The sequence below is a fragment of the Macaca nemestrina genome, chromosome 6 (assembly GCF_043159975.1).
Source record: "Macaca nemestrina isolate mMacNem1 chromosome 6, mMacNem.hap1, whole genome shotgun sequence".
NCBI classification, from domain to species: domain Eukaryota; kingdom Metazoa; phylum Chordata; class Mammalia; order Primates; family Cercopithecidae; genus Macaca; species Macaca nemestrina.
Window position 1 is genome coordinate 85,773,232 of NC_092130.1, and position 12,594 is coordinate 85,785,825.

General features: G+C 38.7%; 2 protein-coding genes across 3 annotated transcripts in view; one reads left to right on the forward strand and one right to left on the reverse strand.

Annotated features, from left to right (window-relative positions):
- LOC105491976 (arylsulfatase family member K) overlaps positions 1 to 11,424 on the reverse strand; it is a 49,582-nt gene extending 38,158 nt beyond the window's left edge. The window contains exons 1-3 of one of the 2 annotated variants that reach the window (XM_071098698.1): positions 11,120 to 11,201; positions 4,697 to 4,968; positions 770 to 899 (exon numbers count right to left, since the gene is read on the reverse strand). In XM_071098698.1, coding sequence (XP_070954799.1) covers positions 770 to 839 — 70 coding nt within the window. In that variant the 5' untranslated portion in view covers positions 840 to 899; positions 4,697 to 4,968; positions 11,120 to 11,201. Of the gene's footprint in view, positions 1 to 769; positions 900 to 4,696; positions 4,969 to 11,119 lie in introns of both variants that reach the window. The other variant, XM_011758816.2, reaches the window with a different exon arrangement.
- Positions 11,425 to 11,503: 79 nt separating this feature from the next.
- Positions 11,504 to 12,594, forward strand: part of SKIC3 (SKI3 subunit of superkiller complex) — a 91,525-nt gene continuing 90,434 nt past the window's right edge. The window contains exon 1 of the mRNA XM_011758814.3: positions 11,504 to 11,588. The gene's annotated coding sequence lies outside the window, so the exon portion shown is untranslated. The remainder of the gene's footprint in view (positions 11,589 to 12,594) is intronic.

A 12,594-nucleotide genomic window follows, 5' to 3' on the forward strand; every position in this document is an offset into this window, starting at 1 on the left:
GTTGAAAATAAAAAGAGAAGTTATAACTCAAATCGCAGAGAAAATCATTTCATTTACAGACAAACCAAATCACTGAGTGCCATTTATGGGTTCCAAGGCAACAATCATAAACCAGAAGACAGGGGAAAAGGAAAACAACTATCAGACAATAGATAGAATTTATAAAAATGGCAGTTTTTTCCTATTTGTTAATCATTCATGGCTTAATGTCACTGACATTCTGCCAATAAAACTATGTCTATTTGTTAAATTATTATAATAAAAGTGAACAATTTGACTTGGGATAAAAGTGAATTGAAACTGAAAGAAAGAGGTAAAGTATATAATCCGAAATAATAAGAAAAAATTCAGGTAAATCTAAATATAAGTTGTAACTACTTTATGGTATACTCTGATGTTCATAGAAGTCCTCCCCATTACCTATAGCGTTACTGAAAAATTTCCCTGGAAACAGAACTCTTCTAGGAAATATGTGTATTCCCTCATTTTCTTGGATGGTCAAGAGATTCTTAGTCCCCGGTCACAAGGAAATAAAATGGTAACACATGAACTAGACACCATTCTAAATGATAAAAATTCCTACTCTTGAAAAATACAATTTGAACACGCCCAATAGCCAATATATACCTTAAAATGCACATCTTTTATATTAAAACAATTTTATTGAAGCCAAATATAACCATTCTACTTTTAGTTATAATCTTTTAAACTGTGAATATAGCTTCAGTGTGTAGCCACTTTCTCCCATTCATATTAAGGATATTCATACCTGCACGTGATGGGCAACAAATTGGAGAATTTGTGTAGGCATTTAGAAAGGAAGTCCCACGTGCCTTCATAAAGTTGATAAAAGGAAGTTTCACTACCTGACTTCCTGGATGAAATGTTAATCTTCCATCCTGGAAATAAGGAAATTTAATTAGCATTGATTGCATTACCAAAGAAGAAAATTATTTTCTTTAACCATAAAATTTACAATAGCAGAAGACTTCAATATGATTTTAAGAATCCTCCAAAGATAAAAACAAAACAAGTATAGAGAGTGTTCCCAGTATCTGGTACATAAATATCTAGAATTCAACGCAGTGTTACGCTTGGATTCATTTGAATACAGTAAATAAAGGACTTCATAGAACGTTCTTTTGGGGGATGATGAACTAAGTATTTATTGAATACTTAACTATGTGCCAGGCACTGTGCAAAATCTGAGGATGCAATGGTGAATAAAACAGTCCTAGGCCCCATGAAGCTTACAGTCTAGTGGGAGAGGCAAAAAGTATACTGGCAAATAAGCCATGAATAATTACAAATTATGATGTATGCTTTGAAAAAAAATCTGAGATACAGAAGGACAAGAGAGACCTATGTTAGACAGTGTGGACAGGGAAGTCTTCTCTGGGATATATGAGACCTAAAGAATGAGTAGGATCCAGCTATTCAAAGAATTTAAGGGACATACAAAGTTTGAGGTATCTGTGAGATGGAAGTGGTGATATCAATTAGGCAGCTGGGGTGGGGTGTGGTGGCTCATGCCTGTAATCCTAGCACTTTGGGAGGCTGAGGTGGGAGTATAGCTTGAGCTCAGAGGTCAAGACCAGCCTGGGCAACATAGGGAGACCTTGTTTCTACAAAAAAAATTAGGCAGCTTGATAAATGAGTCTGAAGATTAGGAGATGTTTGGGCTGGAGATATGCATTTTGGAGATGAACTGAGAATTGAAGAACTCACCTTGGTAAAGAGCAAGAACAGAAAAAAGAATATTCCAGTCCTGGAGTTCTATTACATGTTTTCAACATAAGTACAAATAAATTCCAGTTTAAAACATGAGCCAACCCAAAATACAGAATATATCTAAACCCTTGGGATAGCTGAGATTCCTAAATAGAGACATAAAGTAGGCTGTTGGATACAGACAGGAATCTGGAGTTGAGAGAAGTCTATCTTGGTGAAATAAAACTTGGGAGTATTTAACATATTCATGGTTTTGAAAACTGTGAGACTAAATAAAACCTTTTAGGGAGAGAGGGAAAGGAGGGGAAAGAAAAGAGTCTAGAAGAAGTTGTAAGGAGTCCCAAATAAGAGGGGAAAGCAGCATGGGAAACTGAGAAAGAATGGCCAAGGGAGGAAGATGTGAGGAGACCGAGTGCCATGACAGCTGAGAGAAGACAGTGTGCCAAGAAAGAGGTAACATCTGCTGTGTTGAGAATGCACCTGAAATGAGGCCAGAAAATGCACATTGGAATTGGCAGTATGGAGACAGCTGGTGACCTTGACAAGAGCACTTTCAATGGGCGGTAAAGATGAACAGCTAAACTGGAAAGGGGAAGGAATGGGAGGCAGGAAAGTGAGGCAGCAGGGGGAAAAAAGAAAAGCTCTTCTAAGAAGTTATTTTGCAAAGTGAAACAGAAAAACAGGATCGATGTTAGAGAATGGTGTGTTAGCTGGAAGAAAATGTGGGATTAAAGTCAGTTCTTTTTTTTTTAAGATGGAGAAAATTATGCATGTCTTATGTCAAAATAAATTACCACTTCTAGCAAGAGTAATCACTGAATGCTAAGCAAATAACTATGGATTTCCTCAATGATGAGCTAGAAAGCCAAAGACAAAAGTACATAGAGGCCAGGCACAGTGGCTCATGCCTGTAATCCCAGTGCTTTGGGAGGCCGAGGCAGGCAGATCACTTGAGGTCAGGAGTTCAAGGCCAGTCAGGCCAACATGGTGAAACCTTGTCTCTAAGAAAAATACAAAAATTAGCTAGGCGTGGTGGCGGGTGCCTGTGATCCCAGCTACTCGGGAGGCTGAGGCAAGAGAATCACTTGAATGTGGGAAGCAGAGGTTGCAGTGAGCTGAGATGGCACCACTGCACTCCAGCATGAGTGACAGAGCGAGACTCCATCTCAAAATAAAAAAAAAGGTGCATAGCCCTCCCTCATGAGAATTTCTTTAAGCCCTTAAATTCAAATTCTCAGAAATTTATCCTTACAAATTCCAAATGTCTATATGTCTTATGCTTACAATCTTTTGGACATGGGGAGATAACAATTTGTGTCCACTGCCTAGAATCCAGACAACCCAGGCTTACCTGGTTGGGGGATGGAGCAGGAGGTCACAAGGTAGAAGAACTGTCTTAAAGGTGCTATATAATTTAAATATTGGGATTTGGACTCCAAGTCCTGCAGGCTAGGTTCAAATTGGTGTAACGACCACTGCAAATGACTACCGCAGCATATCAATAACTAGTGCGTCAGATTAAAATCCATGTTAGTGATTTCCTGATTCATTTCTATGACTAGTACAGGGACATCATCTGTATCAAAAGCAGGCTGGAAAGCAGGACTCTTTGAAATATAATGGCAGAGGTAACCAGAAATGGAGGGGGTGACTGCCCTCATGTGGGAAAGTTACCAACAATTCCATCAGTGAAAGGTGATCTATGTTACAACAACTGTCTGAGATGTATATAAGGCAGCGAGCGGGATGCAAATATTTAGTGAATGAAATGAAATGAATCTCTAATCTAGAGATTTGTTCAATTTAAAAAGGAAGACAAATTTATGCTCAAAATTCAACAGTATATTTTTGCAAAGCTTAATAAATTGGATTAAGCATATCAATAGCAAAATTTGGTTCCTAGGAAATATTTAAATTATGATATACATATTCGCAATGTGAAAAATATCAGTAATACTCTAAACGAAGACCAAAATGTTAATAGAGAAAATATTTAAAAATCTTCTAGAAGTTTTGGTTTTTGACTTCACGTAGTTTTTACACACTAATGAATCATTTAAAAACTAGGCTACTACTAGTACTGCTGATAATGGTATCAATGGGAGACGGTCCATAGAATATTTCATTCTGAACTGAAAGGCATCTTAACACAGCTGGTTGATGAAAAACAGAGAAAGTAAGTTTTCCATATTATGTTAATGTGGTTTACAACGGATAGCCAGTTATAAGTGAAAACACAGTTCTGTCAAATTTAGTTGGGAGAGAAAATCTTACAGAATTGCTTTTGGGATAACTTCTATAATTTACTAATAGCCCGTTTCAATTTTCTCAAAGCCATTCCTATGGTTCAAACAAATTAAGCACTCTAAAATTGGGCATTTAAAAAATAAAAATGACCCATTAATTGGCTTTCTGCAAAAGTGACAGAAATGGTACCAACTGCCTTTAGTTGCTGCATTCTGCTCTTGTTAATTAATTCTCAGGGCTCTGTACATTTTTCCCCCTTGGGGTGGGTGAGCCTTTTGGTAGATATGATTTTGTGATTTTGATTGCTCCTTCTGAACCATGACTTGTACTTGGTTCCTTATCATTATGGGCCATGCAGAATCAGAGTTTAGATTTGAATGTATCATCCTAATGAAAGGATGTAACAGCAACTTTCATTTGTCATGTTAGCATGGCAAGACTGCTTATAGTGTTCTTCCTAGATCTGTTCATCAGACTGAATGAGATTCTCACTAGACTCTGTAGTGAACATTCCTGTACCTACTCTCCCCTGCCACTCCCGAAACCTCACCAAAACTAAAACTGATACAGGTGCAGTGGCAGGGGATAGACGTAGGAGTAGGAGTGGGGATGCAGAAGATGCCTATGTCCTTTAGGACCCAGGCAGAGATGCTTGTTTTCTATTATTTATTTCTTTAATTTTTAAAATTTTATTTATTTTTTTGAGTCAGAGACTCACCCTGTCGCCAAGGCTGGAGTCCAGTGGCACAATCTCGGCTCACTGCAACCTCTGACACCTGGGTTCAAGCGATTTTCCTGCCTCAGCCTCCTGAGTAGCTGGGATTACAGGTGCCCACCACCATGCCTGGCTAATTTTTGTATTCTTAGGAGAGACGGGGTTTCACCATGTTGCCAGGCTGGTCTTGAACTTCTGACCTCAGGTGATCTGCTCATCTTGGCTTCCCAAAGTGCCGGTATTACAGGTGTGAGCCGCCGTACATGGCATGTTTTCTATTTTTAAAAAAATGGGATTATTAAGGTATAATTCACACATTAAACAACTCATCCATTTAAAGTGTACAATTCAATGATTTTTAGTATATTCAGAAAGCTGTGCAACCATTACCATAGTCAATTTTTAGAATGTTCTCATCATCCCCAAAAGACATTCTGCACTCTTTAGCCATTACTCTCTATTTGCCTGAAGCCTAGACAACCACTAATCTACTTTCTGGCTCTATATATTTGCTTTCTCTGGACATTTCATATGAATGGAATCACACACTATGTGGTCCTTTGTGACTAGCTTCTTTCACTTAGCATAATCTTTTCAGGTTTCATCTACATTGTAGCACGTACCATATTTTTTTATCATTGAATAATATTACCAAATTTTATTTATCCATTTATCAATTAATGGGCATTTGGGTTGTTTATACTTTTTGGCCATTATGTATACTGAACATTTATAATGCTATGAACATTCATGTACAAGTTTTTGTGTAGACTCATATTTTCATTTCCCTTGGATATACACCTAGGAGTAAAACTGCTGGATTATACGGCAACTCTATGGTTAACCATTTGAGAAACTGCCAAACTGTTTTCCAATGGTTGCATGATCTTACCAGCAGTGTATGGGTTGTAATTCCTCCACATTGTTGCCAACTCTAGTTATTGTCTTTTCCATTATAACCATCCCAGTGGGTGTAACTGGTGTCTCACTGTGGTTTTGATTTACATTTCCCTAATGATTAACGATGTTGAGCATCTTTTCATGTACTTATTGGTCATCTGTATATCTTCTATGAAGAAATGTCTATTAAGATCTTTTGGCTGGGTATGGTGGCAGCTCATGCCTGTAATGCCAGCACTTTGGGAGGCCTAGGCGGGTGTATCTTGAGGTCAGGAGATTGAGAACATCCTGGCTAACATGGTGAAACCCCGTCTCTACTAAAAATACAAAAAAAAAAAAAAAAAAAAAAATCTGGGTGTGGTGGCATGCACCTGTAGTCCCAGCTACTCTGGAGGCTGAGGCAGGAGAATGGCTTGAACCCAGGAGACGGAAGTTGCAGTGAGCTGAGATCATGCCAATGCACTCTGGCCTGGGTGACAGAGTGAGACTCCGTCAAAAAAAAAAAAAAAAAAAAGAAAATCTTTTGCCCATCTTTTAATTGCCTAATCCATAATCACGAAGACTTACACCTATGTTGTAAGAGTTTTGTAGTTTTACTACAATTTGTAATTTGTTTAATCAATCATTTAAAGTTGTTTTTTTTTTTTTTTATATGGTGCAAGGCAGGGTCCAACTTCTTTCATATTATTTTTTTCCCAGCACCATTTGTTTAAAAGATCATTCTTTCCCTATTAAATGGTCTTGGCACCCTTGTTGAAAAATCAATTTACTATAAACATGAAGTTTATTTCTGGACTTTAGATTCTATTCCATTGATCTGTATGTCATCTATCCTTAAGGCAATTACATACTACATTGATTGGTGTAGTTATGATGTAAGCTTTAAAATTGGGAGGTGTCTTTCAACTTTGTTCTTTTTATTTCAAGATTTATTTTTGGCTATTCTGGGTCCCTTGAATTTCCATATGAATTTTAGGATGGGTTTTTCCATCTCTGCAAAAAAAAAAAGTTCTAGGGATTTTGACAGGCATTGAATTGAACCTGTATATCAATTTGGTGAGTACTGCTATATTAACAATATCAAATCTGATCCATGAAAAGGGGATGTCTGTTCATTTATTTAAATGTTCTTTTATTTCTTTCAACAATGTTTTGTAGTTTTCAGAGTATAAGAACTACATTTCTTTGATTAGATTTATTTTAAGTATTTCATCCATTCTGATGTTACTTTAAATGGAACTGTTTTCTTAATTTGACTGTAAGTGTATTAATCAATTAAGTGTATAAAATATAATTTATTTTTGTACACTGATCTTGTATACGGCCTTACTAATTTTAGTTCAATAGTTTTGTAGTGGATCTGTAGAATCCTATATACAAGATTATTGCAAGTATAGATACTTTTACTTCTTCCTTTCCAATATGAATGCTTTTTATTTAATCTTTTTTTCTAATTCTGTGGCTAGAACCCCCAGTACAATGCTGTATAGCAGTGGTGAGAACACACATCCTTGTCTTCTTTCTGATCTTAGTCAGAAAACTGATTTTTTTTTTCTTTTAACCATTCAGTGTAAAGTTCTGGCTTTTTTTTGTAGATGCCTTTTAGTTCCCTTCTATTTCTAGCCAGTTGAATGCATAAGGATTGTTAAATCTTGTCAAATGCTTTTTCTGCATCTATTGAGATGGTCACATGGGTTTTGTCCTTTATTCAGTCAATATGATGTATTACATTAATTGATTTTCAGATAGTAAACTCACTGTACATTTTGGAGATAAATCCCACTTGGTAATGAATAATCCTTCCTATATACGAATGAATTTGGTTTCCTAGTACATTTGTCCCTTGGTATCTGTAGGGGATTGTTTCCAATACCTCCCTAGGATACTAAATCTTTGCGAGCTCAAGTCCCACAGTCAGTCCTGAGGAACCCATGGATAGGAAAAGTCAAGTTCTGTGAGTTTCACATCCCATAAATACCATATATTTTTATCTGAGGTTGGTGGAATCTGCAGATTCAGAACCTGTGAATATGGAGGGCCAAATCCATTTTGTTGAGGATCTTTGCTCTTATATTCCTAAGGGATACTGGTCTGTGGGTTTCTTTCGTTGTGATGTATGCCTGGCTTTGGAATCAGGCAAAAACTGTTTTTTTTTGTTTGTTTGTTTTTTTGAGATGGAGTCTTGCTCTGTTGCCCAGGCTGGAGTGCAATGGCAAGTCTCGGCTCACTGCACCTCTGTCTCCTGGGTTCAAGCAATTCTCCCTGCCTCAGCCTCCCGAGTAACTGGGATTACAGATGCCTGCCACACCTGGCTAATTTTTGTATTTTTAGTAGAGACGGGGTTTCACCATGTTGCCCAGGCTGGTCTCGAACTCCTGATCTCAGGTGATCCACCCACCTCGGTCTCCCAAAGTGCTGGGATTACAGGTGTGAGCCACTGCGCCTGGTCAAACTGGTCTTATAGTTTGGAAGTGTTCTCTCCTAATTTTTGGAAGAGGAGATGAAGAATTAATATTAATTATTCTTTAAGTATTTGGTAGAATTTATCAGTGAAACTGTTTGGGTCTGTGCTTTTCTTTGTTGGTAGTTTTAAAATTACCAGTTTACTCTCTTTACTTCTTATAAGTCTATTCAGATTGCCTATTTCTTCTTGAGTCAGTTTCAGTAGTTTCTGCCTTCCTAGCAATTTGTCCATTTCATTTAAGTTATCTAATTTGATGATATACAGTTGTTATATGTAAGTATTCCCTTGTAATTCTTTTATTTCTTAAGGTAATGTATCCATTCTCTTTCATGATTTTAGCAATCTAGCTCTTTTGTCTTTTTTCTTGTTCAGCATAGCTACTGTTTGTCAATTTTGCTGATTTTGTCTAAGAACCAATTTTTTGTCTCATTGATTTTCTCTACTATTTTTCCATCCTCTGTTTCCTTAATTTCTGCTCTAATCCTTATTATTTCCTCCATTCTGCTTGCTTTGCAGAAGCTTGTTTGATCTTCTCAGCTTGTCTCTCCTGGTATGGAACCTCTGTCCTACCTCAGAGCTAGGGCCAGGGCAATGAGGGTCCTAGTATTCTCAAGCTTCCGCACCTGGCATAAAGCCTCTGTCCTGTAAGTGGGGGCTGACTGAAGTAAGGGAGCCCTCAACTTCTCAGCTGCATTCATTAGGAATTTAACCTCTCCAACTTGGATTAGGAGAAGATGAGAAATCCTCACAGCCTGTCCCTTCTAGTGAGATATGATAACCAGTCATTGGGAGCTGTGGGGAGGAGTCCTATCTTCTTGGCCACACCCACGTGAGTGAAACCTCTGTCAAAGCCATAGTTCACTGCCACAGACTCTTCTTGCTGTTCTTACCAAGTTTTAGTGGATTTTCTTGAATAAATGTTTCTTCATTTGGTGTATGCCCTTAGGACAATTTCCAGACACTTTAAATGTTTCAAATATTTAATAGTTTTTATGTATAAAGTGTTTTCATTTGTTTTGCTTGTTTTCTTGGGAGTCGGTCTGCAAAGCTCTTGCGTTGTTATCCTGAATGTAAAACAAATGTGCTATCTTCTTCCTACAATTATTATCAGCTGAACTGCTCTATCTTAGCCTGTAGAGTTTTAGAAATGATAAATCAGTGTCAAGAATCTAACAGCATACCAAACTGGTATAATCATAGACAGAGGAATTATTTTAAGTTTAAAGACCAATCTTTTTACTATATAGTTGAATACACCTAAAACAAAAACTTCAAAGAAACTGTAAGCTCCACTCAGGACTAGCATTATTTCTAGTAATATTACTGTCTTATTTTCAAACACATTGATATATACATATTATATGTTTGGAAAAAGCAAATAAGTAATTGTATTAATGTGTTTAGACCAAAATATTTGGCATAAGACAAAAAAGATATAAGTATAAAAATTAAAGAATGAACTCATAAATTTGAATGGAAAGTATCAGTATAATCTCACAATTTATTTTTCTCTTTCTAAAATATATGTACTTTCTAGATTTGTCCACTGGAAAGGTCTAGATGCAATGAAAACCCTAACACTCAGATTGTGGTCTCTAAATACAAGATGGGGCAGGAAATACGCATTGTGGACACTGAACTCTGTTAAAGCAAGCTGTCAAATACTAAGGGGGATGGGTCAAAAGGACTCAAAACCACCTGAAGGGGCTTCCACTGGCCAAAGATAGGACACTTTGAATACTAACAAGTATGTGAATGCCAAAAATGTAAGCAAATATAGAAAAATCTATGCATTCATACTATACTAAAGAAGTAACAAACCTAAATATCTCAGTCATCTTTAGAAGTTTCTGGGATGTTGTGATCCACATCCGAATTCCCTTTTAGGAATGAACAATTGCCTCTGCTGAAGACAGCTGCTTTGCCCAACATCATGCCCCATTCTAGGAGCAGCCCACAATCAGTGGCCATCCAACATGCAGGTAGAAAGGTCTGTTCCCCTCACTCCAACTGGAAAGCAGGTCTGAAGCACCATATTAGTTTTGAGAACTGTCATAATAAGATAGCAACAAAATTCAGCTTCTCCTCTGCACAATCCTGCTTCCTTCATTTGTCTTTGATTACAAGATCACTCTGTAATAAAATGCCATCTAGTCAATTTCCAGTACCGCCCATTCTCTAAGTTTAAATCACAAAGATAACTTTAATATTTTCAAAAAATCTCATGGGCACATCCAGACTATGCAATTTTAATCATCACGGGTTAATCTATGAGAAAGGGAATACAACATATGATTGCAAACACTCTTTAGTGCCAGATATGCTTAACACCAACCTCTGTGTGACCACAGTAACACCGAGTGATAATAAACTAATATTACAATTAATAACCAAACAATTGTCTAAGCAGCACTTTTTAAAACATGTATCATCCTAAAAGCTTCGGTAAGGTTGACAGTAGCACCTTTGCCTTGGGAAAGTTTCAGAAACTGTTTAAGTTTGGGATTCGGCCACATTACCAACACACACACACACGCAAAATTTTTCTGGAATACGGGGGAGTGAATCAAGTTATACCAACGACTCCATTTGAATCAGCACTAACAGGATTATCACAAACCTGGATAATAAAAATAAACTTTCTTCACTTCTCACCCAAACATGAATTCCTGCAAACCTGAGGTGAACTGGGAAATGACTTTTGGAAAGCTAACACGCTTTTATGGAGATGCAGAATGTTATTTTACCACACAATTAAACCAAACCGGGGTATGGACTGAAAGTTCATTAGTAGTGGTAAAATAATTTAGCGAATCGAGGTCAGTATTAAAAAAAAAAAAATCTGCAAAGATGTTTTCAGTATTTCACTATTGTTTTACATGCCTGCATAGGGTGCTTGTGAGTACACGGGGCCTCACATAAAATGTATTTCTTTTTTTGCATCGGGGTGAAAGGTGTTTGAAAATGTCTCAGGTTCTGCTACCCAAAGCTTGCAGCACAGGCGGCGGCGGGGAGGTCTCCGGTCCCTAGCGGGGGCCCCTCCCCTGCCTCGCGGTACTTACAAAGGAGTCGCTTACGACCAGCACCACGTTGGGCACTTTGGCTGCTCCCCGCCTCTGCTCCCCTGCTCCGGGGGCCTGTACCGCTAGCGCCGAGACTGCGACCAGCGACACCCACAGCAGTAGCATCGCTGGTAGCGGTTTTGAGAGCCTGTCGCCGGGCCAGCCCCCTCCCTCTGGCGTTCTCTCCCTGGCAGAGCAGGGTAGGGACAGCGAACAACTCCCAGAGCTTGCAGTTTGGTTTCTTGATAGTAACGTCGGGCTTCACCCGCAGAACTACAACTCCCATCAGGCTGAGAGCGCGCACATGCGCAACAGAGAAATCCCCGCTTTTACCCACATTAAGGCTTTTTAATCAAATACCGAGCAAATCAGAACCCAGCCACTTCCAGTCACGTGAATGATGCCTGGGAAAGGCGCATGCGCTCTCATTGCAGACTCGGCATTTGTAGAAGAGGAGCATCTGTCCCAGGTAGGTTCGGATCTCTGTCGCTTTTGCACAAGGGATCATAAAGGCGATTGAAATGGTACTTAGCGAAAGAAAGGATCGGGGCCGGGGCTGTTCGTTTTGGGCCGCGCAAGCGTGACTGAGTGTTCGGCGAGAGCGTGAACTGGGCGGCGATGAGGTGGCGGCGCGGCTGTCACTTAAGTTCAATAGGGCGGTTCCTTGTGGGGCCTCTGGGTGGACCGCCTCAGGTGCGCCGTGAATACCTTAGAGCCCCTCGAATACCTTCCCAAAGAAATCTCTCGTCTGTCTCATCTTATAGCTTCTCTTACCCTGTGCAGTCAGGATTTACTGTGCTCTCATGGGACGAGGAGCGGGGCCTAGTAAGAAGTTTCAGGCTGTAGGCGGGGGAAAGCATAGCTGTTCCTTGCCTTCAGAGAGCAAAGGAGGCAAGGGAAACTGGAGGGGGAAATGGGCTCTGCGACGTATTCAGTTAGTTGGCGTAGGTTCAGAATATCATTGTTTTGCTGCAGAATAAAAACCGGTCTCTTTTGACTGTTGAATTCCTTTGGAGAGTTCTGGAAGAAGAAGATTTCTGTCCCAAAGCCAAATTCCAATTTCAGTATCTAGTTTCGAGTATATAATTTGCACATCACACTAGTAGTTTTAATATTCTGATAGTAAAAAGAGGAGTTGTACTACTTAACATAATTCAACTGAATGCTGGCAGGTTTTTTTTTTTTGCATAAGATAATTGTAATAAGGAACAGATTTATTTAATACTCACATGACACTTAGGTGCTGAGCGTTACACTAAGCATTTACTGAGCATCTACTGCATGCCAGGTACTTTTATATGGAATATTTTCCATGATCCTCACTTTCACCATATTGCAGATAGGAAAACAGGCTTAGAGAGGTTAAATGACTGACCTGAGTTTACACAGGGAGCCAGTCAGAGCACGACTGAAAATTGAAGAGTCTGTGCCGTAACTCACTAAATGCTCTGTCTGCAGTTAATTACAAAATTTCT